Raw genomic sequence first — 9,624 nt, 5'->3', positions numbered from 1 at the left:
GCGATAATCTTAAAATTTTATATGAGAATTGAAGTCGGTTTTGTTTTTTGCTTAAAAATTACTTGTTTATTTAACTATTTACATACATATTTATAACAGCAACTTGTCGGCACTCGACCGTTTCTTTCAAAATACGAGAATTGGATAGATGTTGAAAATGTCCATTAACACATACATACAGTGACACAAATATAATTTGGGGCGCAACATTGTAGCACATTTTGGACATTTTCAACCGACTTCAAAAATAAGGGAGGTTATCAATTCGTCGAAAGATTTTTATCTTTTTTTTATGTATGTTACCGCATAACTTTGGACCACGTTAACCGATTTCTATAATTCTTTTTTTAAAGGAAAGGTGTTACTTCACAAGTGGATATTGTTTAACGGTACTCCTAAATTTTTATATGAGAATTGAAGTCGGTTGTGTTTTTTGCTTAAAAATTACTTGTTTGCTTAAAAATTACTTGTTAATTTGTTTATTTAAGGTTTATTATTTCTTATGAAAGTATAGCTTATTACCTAATTTTATAGAGCCAAACTTCAGACTTTGTGACTTATGAAAATACGCAAAGTTTCACCAAAACTTAAAACTTCTTATTCAGAATGTGTAGAAAAAATTTTGGTATGCAGTTTTGTAGCCCATAAAATTTTAGGCATCAGTCATGACAAATGCAAGTTTCAAGTAGGTAGGACTTGCCGTTAATTTTTGGCAATTTATTTTTTGTTGACGCTGTAACGCGTTTTTTCCGTACAAAGTAGATAAGTATGTTCGAAATTGTTTTTATAAAATAACACTAAAGGCGCGACAACGGTAAAAAAAGAAATACATATGTACATTAGACCGTACCGGAAATAAGTTCAGCGTACACCACTAAGCCTAAAGTATTTTTTTCAAAGCAATTTANCCACTGTGCAGCGGCTGTCTACTCACTGCGCTGGCTGAATTTTTTTGAGGAATTGATAAAAAGTTTTCATTATCTACCATTATCAGGGGGCGCCATCGCTCGGTGAAATCCAAAAAAGAGACATCATGCCCTTTGATTGAAACTCTGAAATAATAAAAATAAGAGCCTAGCCCTAATTTAAGAACGTAGAACATGATGACAGACGCATATTATTTGCTTCTGAAGTAGTCTTCACTTCTGAAATTTTTATAATCGGGCATTTGATAAATGTAAAAAAAAATAAACATACAACAACAGACTCCTCCTCCTCAAACTAAGCAAAATCACTGTAGTAGAAATTCTAAAGTATGTACATACATTTGTATGCTTGTAAGTTAGTGCCAGTAAGCATTAAGTAGATGGTAATCATTAAGCCAAATCTACATAATTAGCTTAATGACTTCTGTTTTGGTTTATTAGGCTTTTAGGTTCAGAATTTTATGAACAATCCGAACGCAATAAGTATGCATTTACATATGTACACAAATGCAAACACTACAATTTGCCATTATTATGCTCTTTTATTCTATTAATGCCGCAATGGAAAATAGATGTTTTTTGGTGGTATTTGTAGGTATAAATAAGCGCAAATGTTGAGGGTAATCTGTTTCACAATCAATTAATTTTGCGTGTCGGAAAATGCCAGGCATATTTCTTTAGCATTCGAGTAATTCATAAACATTGTATGTATGTAAACTAGTGATGGGCAGTATCGAGTACTTTTGAGGATCGAGTTCTTTGGTATCGATACTTTTAAAGATCGGGTATTTTTCAGGGTACTGAGTACTTTCTTTAAATATAGACATGTTGGTAATATTTCAATACTTAGTGTAGAAATCTCACAAGCTGGCAGTATTTTATTCAAATTAATATATGAATCACAAATTACGTCAAATAATTGGCTAACTGTACTGGGTATAAGTATTGTACTTGAAAATTATTGAAACTGCAAATTGAGTCAAATCATTTCTGAATACCGTTAAATGTAAATAAAACTCAGTACTTTTTAAGTCTATTCGACCTAAATCGAATCCTGAGTACATGTATCAAAGCGATTATTGGAACAGAGTATTTTTGAGTACTGAGTACTTTCGAGTTCTTTTAAGTTCTGAGTACTTAGGATTTCTTTTTATGAGTACTGAGTACTTTCGAGTTCTTTTGTGAGTACTGAGCGCTTTTGTGGGTACTGAGTTCTTTGGGGTACTCAGTATCGATACTTTTAAAAATCGGGTGCTCTCGATTCTTTTGAGAATCGAGTTCTGAGTACTTTTGGTATCGATACTGCCCAGCACTAATGTAAACAGTACGTATGTAAGTACAAATAGATATAGGTTTTACACGACAAGTGTACAGAAGTTTAAACATTAAGTCTTGGCACCAGTATCTATGCTCTATTAGCGCTCAAGAAAAATAAAAAACCCAAAAAGAAACACGTTCAAGAATGAGAAAGAAATTTTACAATATACAAATTTCTAAAAACAGTTTGCAGCTCTCAAGAAATTTAAATTTTTCCATTTTTACTACTTTTTTTTATTTGTTTTTTGTAATAATTTCAATGAGAGACCCTTTTGTAAAGAAATACTGTTTTGTACACATTGAGAAATACATACATATGTACATATACATATATGTAAAAATTCTCGCGTTTTTTTCTTCATGAAGCTAACCCTGTCGCGAAAATCTCTAGTTCTGAACTGGTGCGCTTCTAGTACATTTAGACCCAGTATTGGTTCGCGATAAATCTCTTTTGCATGCAAACAACTGGCGAATTTAACATGACGATGGTCTAGGAAGTGTCAATTGGCCCCCGGTGCATATCTTTTTCGATAGTTCCGAACTAGTTCTAAATTCTATAGTTACGAAGCAGTTCTAAAAACGATAGACGAAAGAAAAAAGTATCATGATAATGCTTTTATCAATTTGAAATTAAATTTGTTTGAATGATTGTAAGAAATGTATGTTTACATACCTTCGGCTGTAGCTGACCAATTCTAAATTCGTCACCTTAGATAGAGATTTCTAATGAAAAACGTGAAATAAAATAGCTTCTTTAAGAGTACCACATTTCGCTGATTTTGAACTGGTGGGGATCTAGTTACTAGAGGACTGGTTCGTTTTTGGCGATAAAGATCTTGAACGGAACTGGAAACTTTATTCACTAGTCCGCGGTTTCACCGCAGGGTAAGGCTCTCCGCGCATTAAGCACCTAATCATAATAGTGTGATTGCTTCGGTATACTACAGCTTGGAAGTTTTGCGCCGAACACATACATATATGAAATATGGGTCCCTATTATGAGTTGCATTCGATCTTCGACTGTGGTCAAAAGGGCTGATAGTATGGATTTTCATTTGGTATTAGGACGCCCATTCGATGAAGAATAGCGCTGTTGTGGGTTTCGCTCGTTTAAGTTTTGCTTTGTTAAAAAATTTAGCAAATTAAAATAAAAGAAAGCGGGTTTATTACAGCATAACTAAACTAAATAGTGTGCTTATATTTAAATAAAAGAAAGCATGTTGATAAACCGACCTTGGAACTATAAGTAAAACCAGCTGTTTAGTACTCACGACCTTAGATCTGCATGAAATTATTTCTTTTTTAATTAGTGTTTAGCCGTCTAAATGTAAAAAACAAACGCAAATACTTACATTTTCTTACACTACGCTACAGCATCGAAATCAAAATTGTGTTCGACAGGAAATTCGATACTCAAAGAAAATTTCGACAGGGTTGCATAGCTCCTAATACGAATTTTACATTCGATCGTCGATAGGCAGCGAAGATCGAAAAACGAATGCAACTCATAAGAAATATATACAGATTTCAGTGAATCCATAATCGCGGTTTCTCCTAATCATAAGAGCGGCCTGAATCGAAGCGTCCAATACTTTTTTGTATTACTTTTCAGTTTATTTTAGAATATTTAGTGACTCAAACAAATGATCACGTGTTGATTGTTTTTTTAATATTTACAATGTTTTTTAAGTAAATTTATTTGTCATTTTTCTATAAAAAAATATTGTCCACGCTCTAACCAAAACCACGTAAATCAAGGTTTCAAACTTTATACAAAATTTAGGAGAATTCCACAAATTTTGATCAAAATCTCGAACTTTTTAATCTCATTCTTTAGCATATTTTTGGGTATGGAGTTTTATAGTCTAACGAAGTGTAAGTTTCAAGCGGCTAAAAATCACCTCGATTTTTAATTATTATTTTTTTTTTTTGTGGGAGATTTCATAAGCCATGTATATAACAGTATACCCAAAAGTTCAGATTTAAAATTTCAAAACTTTGGTGAAGATTAGTTAAGTTTTTTCTAAATTCCTTATAAAGTTTGACTTACGTGGTTTTGGTTAAAGCCACACACATACACCACATTTTTATAAAAAAGAATTAAAAAAATCTGAAAAACATCCAAATATTTGAGAAAAATCACTATGCACTCAGTTTTGATCGCCAGAATGTTGTATTTATGAATGCATACTATAACGCTGATAAATTTCGATCTCTGATAGGGTAGCTCTATAAAATTGTTTTATATGTACATTAGGGTGCCTCACCAAAAAAAGTTTCCACCGAAATTATAAAATACTGCCAAAAATTTCATTATTTGGATTACGTTGCTTAAGCTTAAGCTTTTCTAACAAATTTTCTTATTAAAAACTAGGTTTTTTGAAGTATTTTTAAATTAGCTCACGTAGTTCTTAATATTTTTTTTTTAAATATTTAGCAGCAGTCTTAAGATATAATAAATTGTATAATACCAATTGAAAAACAGTACAAATTTTTTTTTGTATGGAGCGTGATGCACCCTAATGTAAATACATACATACATAGATATTAGCACTGTAATTGAAATATACAATTGCTATGATTGATGATTAAATCAATGAACGACAGCATTTAATGAAGTTTTATTTTTAACTTTGCAGTGTGCAGAAAATGATGTACCCAGTCACCCAGGATTACGCAAAAACTTAATAGCATTGCCGATAAGCGCGTCGAAAGCGCAAGGTTGCGAAAAGGTACAGTATAAAATAGAGCAATTGATATGTATAAACTTTTTATTAGCGACCTTTGTTCGTTCGTAAATGCTTTTAGCCTTTGGTCAACGAGAATGAGCACAGTACTGAAGTCATCTTCTACCTGCTGGAGGCCTACAAAAAGCACGAAAAACTCTGGAATCCCAATCATCCACAATATAAATACAATGCCAATCGCAAGATGTTCCAAGAACTATCGCATCCACTGTTGCGTGACATGAATTACTCATTGGACGGCTCGGAGATCTATGCGATCATTAAGAGTTTGCGTTCACGCTATCGACTTGAGTTGGCCAAAGCACGCGAACGTAAGGGAAAGTACAAAACACGCTTTAAATATTTTGAGAAAATGGAATTCTTGCGAGATGTTATTGAGAATAAGCGTGCGGCACGCAAAGTTAAGGTAATTGATTGTGCACTTATTCTACTCCCAACTTGTAGCTACTGAACATACATTTTTTCACCCTTGTTGTAGAAACACCTTGACTGCTCAGCATCTGAAAAGTCTTTGGATGAAGACTGTACAGAAACGACACGTTCCACGCATAACCATGCCGTACTTACTTACCTCTTGGATGCCTTTAGAGGGCAGGAAGCGCTCTGGAATCCACAGCATCCGGATTATTTGCTATGTAATAAGAATGAACTGATGCGTGAAATCTCAATACAATTGTTGTTGGAGAAGAACGTTAGCATGTCGGCGGACGATTGCTTTACAGAGATACAAAAATTGCGCACGCGCTATCGTCGAGAGTTGCGAATCGTACACGAACACAAAGGGCTGTATGCGCCCAAATTGTGGTGCTTTGAACAGATGGAATTTCTGCAGAAAATATTCGAGGATCAGCTGCTTGATCGGCTAAAAAAGGTACAGAAATCTTCTTCAAGGAGTTATTAAAAAAAAATAAAAATCCTTTTACTAGAATGGTAAGATAAGCTATGTATATATACATATTAGACCGTACAATCTTACAAAGAAACAAAAAACGTTCACAGTACATAAATCTTAAAATATTTTTTTGCCTATGGGTTGCTTTTTTACATTAGTCAATCAAAAAACACTCTTAGCAAAAGTTTAAGAATTTTGCACTAACATTAGGGTGGTACGTTAGGGTGATAATAACTGAGAACAAAAAATTGTCTCCTCGCGGCAACAACATCGATATATTATACTTTAAGATCCTACTCTAGATACGAAAAATGTAAAAAAGCGATCTCTACGTTCGAAAAAAAAAATAAAATAAAATGTTCGAAATTGCCTTGCAAAATAATTTACAGTCAGGGGTGTACGGCGATCCTTTTTATGGTACGGTCTAATGTAAATACAAACACATCGTCGATGCCTTTAAAAACCGCCGAAATCGCCATATGAGATTAGGTAACCTTGAACTCGAGGAACAGAGCTTCATGCGTAACTATAGTAAAATCGTTATTCGAACAATAAATTTTTAAATGGCAAATAGATAAAATAACGTTCATTAAGTCAACGGGTGTCTTTCAAATACATAGGGCTGGTTTCTCCAACTCAACTTAACTTAGTTTAGCCACTTTTTGGACTTTAGTCAAAAGTTGGCCTACGTTTTACACAGATTATTCTTGACTAAGTCAGGAAAATTGGCTTAACTAAGTTAAGTTGCGTTGGAGAAACCAGCCCATAGACGATATGTTGGGAAGGAATGCTTAGGCGATCGGCTTAATATTTTTTTTGGTATTTTTCATATACATATATGATATATCACCGCGCCATCGAGTTCACTATTTCTCAGTTTTTACATGTACATATACCATACAAACTTTTTCTATTTATTACTTCTTTAAACTCCAAAATTACAGCGCAGAGGTGTGATCGCTTGCAAACCCAAAACGCAGTACTTAAAAGCTAAATCTATAGACTTCAAGAGCACCGATGACCATCTAACTTTCATCGAAATCTACAAAAGTTATTCCGCACTCTGGGATGTCGATCATCCCGACTACCGTTCGACCACCTATCGCAATGAAGAACTCAATCAAATGCTAGAGGAAGTTAATCTAATGCTGGGCATTAATAGCACATTGGAAGAACTGCAAAAAACTTTATATGAGCTGCGAAAAGAGTTTTCAGCAGAAAAGCATAAGCGGCTGATCGAAACGAGCGATACAGCGACATCATTGCCATCACTACCTTCACCGTCAATTATACAAACGAAGTTAATAGAATTTCTCGATTTGAATTTGGGTCCATTTCGTTGTGGTGTTTGCGCTGAACTTATAAAAACCTCTGATCAGTATAAAATTCATATGTCCGGACATGATGGCATGCAACCGTTTATTTGTACGCTTTGCGGCAAGGGTTTTCAAATACCAGGCAATCTCACAATTCATATACGACGACACAAGGGCGACTTTCCGTATTCGTGTGAAGTGTGTGATAAGAAATTTGCTACATCCACGGAGGTTGCGATTCACATGCGAAGTCATACAGGTGAGCGTTGTTGGTTTAGGAAATTCATATCAATCGTAATTTTTTTATATTCATTTTTCCGATCAAGACTAATCGTTAAATATTGGATTTTTATTTTTTCGTTGAAATTTAATCGATTTATGGATTTTATTGCTTTCNCATCCACGGAGGTTGCGATTCACATGCGAAGTCATACAGGTGAGCGTTGTCGGTTTAGGAAATTCATATCAATCGTAATTTTTTTATATTCATTTTTCCGATCAAGACTAATCGTTAAAAATGGATTTTTATTTTTTCGTTGAAATTTAATCGATTTATGGATTTTATTGCTTTGCAGCAATTTTAAAAGTTGTAATTGAGACTGATTTTTTATGACCGTTTATAGTCGAAAAAATAGAAATAAAACAAGTAAAGAAGTATAAGTTCGGGCGAAACCAAATTTTATATACGCGGCGCAGGTATCAAGTATCATCGTTTAAACTTTCTCTCAACTACGGGTACCTTTGCACGATAAGCAGGGGTANGCAGCAATTTTAAAAGTTGTAATTGAGACTGATTTTTTATGACCGTTTATAGTCGAAAAAATAGAAATAAAACAAGTAAAGAAGTATAAGTTCGGGCGAAACCAAATTTTATATACGCGGCGCAGGTATCAAATATCATCGTTTAAACTTTCTCTCAACTACGGGTACCTTTGCACGATTTTATTCCGGCCTAGACCTTTGTAGTCATAAAGTAGGCGGTGCCCCGCCCACTTCCTAAAAGTCTATAACAGTCTTAATTATTGCTAAAAGACTCTTGTAAGTATTAACTTGGAGTAAATTAGTGTCCTCAGTTTTTTAAATATCGAAGTTTTTTTATTTTTGAAATTTGCCGTTATACGGGAAGGGANAGGTATCAAATATCATCGTTTAAACTTTCTCTCAACTACGGGTACCTTTGCACGATTTTATTCCGGCCTAGACCTTTGTAGTCATAAAGTAGGCGGTGCCCCGCCCACTTCCTAAAAGTCTATAACAGTCTTAATTATTGCTAAAAGACTCTTGTAAGTATTAACTTGGAGTAAATTAGTGTCCTCAGTTTTTTAAATATCGAAGTTTTTTTATTTTTGAAATTTGCCGTTATACGGGAAGGGAGTGTAATTTTAGCCCGATTTGAATAATTTTCAACAAATTGCCTTTCCGTACCAAGTTTATAAGGTGCACTATTTTTGGTTGAATTTGATGAATCGGTTACCGAGATACACATTTGTGGTCATAAGTCGGCGGCGCCACGCTCATTATACAAAAATTTAAGAGTGATGCATCGTCGATTTTGAGTGAATTAGCTTCAATAATTCCTAATTTATCGAAGTTTTCGTGTTTCTGGACGTGGTTATTGCCCAATTTCAAAGATTTTCAACAGGTTTGTTAGCTGGATATTAAGCAAGGCTCGCGCTGAGTTTGGTAGGGATTGGTGAAGCGGCTACTGAGATACAGCATTTCGTAATAAGTGGGCGGAGTCACGCCCATTTTTCAAAAATTTCATAATATTATTATTTTTTACCATAATTCCACTGCACGTACTAATTTTCAACAATTTTGATTAAACATTTACTGAAAAATCGTAGTTTTTGCAGTTTTCGAAAATAACGCTATATGGGATGTGGGCGTGGTTACAATCCGATTTCAATACCAACCTACCTTGNGTGTTTCTGGACGTGGTTATTGCCCAATTTCAAAGATTTTCAACAGGTTTCTTAGCTGGATATTAAGCAAGGCTCGCGCTGAGTTTGGTAGGGATTGGCGAAGCGGCTACTGAGATACAGCATTTCGTAATAAGTCGGACGGACAGACAGACATGGCTTAATCGACTTCTCTTTTCATTCTNGACGGACGGACGGACAGACAGTCACCGCTTAATCGATTTCTCTTTTCATTCTGATCATTTATGTATACATTTGTCTATATCTATCTCGATTCGTTTTGGCTGTTACAAACAACCGTTATGTGAACAAAATTATAATACCCTTGTGCACATGTGCGCTCGAGTATAAAAACAGACGAAAATTGTTGGGAAAGATAAAAATTGATAAAAAGCTAAAATAAATACTTGTCCGAAAAAATAAAAAACAAGTAAGAAAGTCTAAGTTCGGGCGGAGCCGAACATTAAATACCCGGCGCAAGTATTAAATATATGTTTTTTCACC

The 9,624-nt window shown here is 34.4% G+C and overlaps 1 protein-coding gene across 1 annotated transcript in view; it reads left to right on the top strand.

Annotated features, from left to right (window-relative positions):
- Nucleotides 1-4,882: 4,882 nt before the first annotated feature.
- The window catches only part of rgr (regular), a gene marked incomplete at its 5' end in the record, with an annotated part of 7,755 nt that continues 3,013 nt past the window's right edge, over nt 4,883-9,624 (top strand). Inside the window, 4 exons of the mRNA XM_017624798.1 lie at nt 4,883-4,975; nt 5,052-5,396; nt 5,469-5,861; nt 6,827-7,457. Of these exons, the coding sequence (XP_017480287.1) occupies nt 4,883-4,975; nt 5,052-5,396; nt 5,469-5,861; nt 6,827-7,457 (1,462 nt within the window). The remainder of the gene's footprint in view (nt 4,976-5,051; nt 5,397-5,468; nt 5,862-6,826; nt 7,458-9,624) is intronic.

Source organism: Rhagoletis zephyria, unplaced genomic scaffold, assembly GCF_001687245.7.
Source record: "Rhagoletis zephyria isolate East Lansing unplaced genomic scaffold, Rhagoletis_zephyria_1.1 Rzeph_scaffold_03786, whole genome shotgun sequence".
NCBI lineage: Eukaryota > Metazoa > Arthropoda > Insecta > Diptera > Tephritidae > Rhagoletis > Rhagoletis zephyria.
The sequence above is the reverse complement of the archived record's forward strand: the minus strand, read 5'-3'. Positions and strand labels throughout refer to the sequence as shown.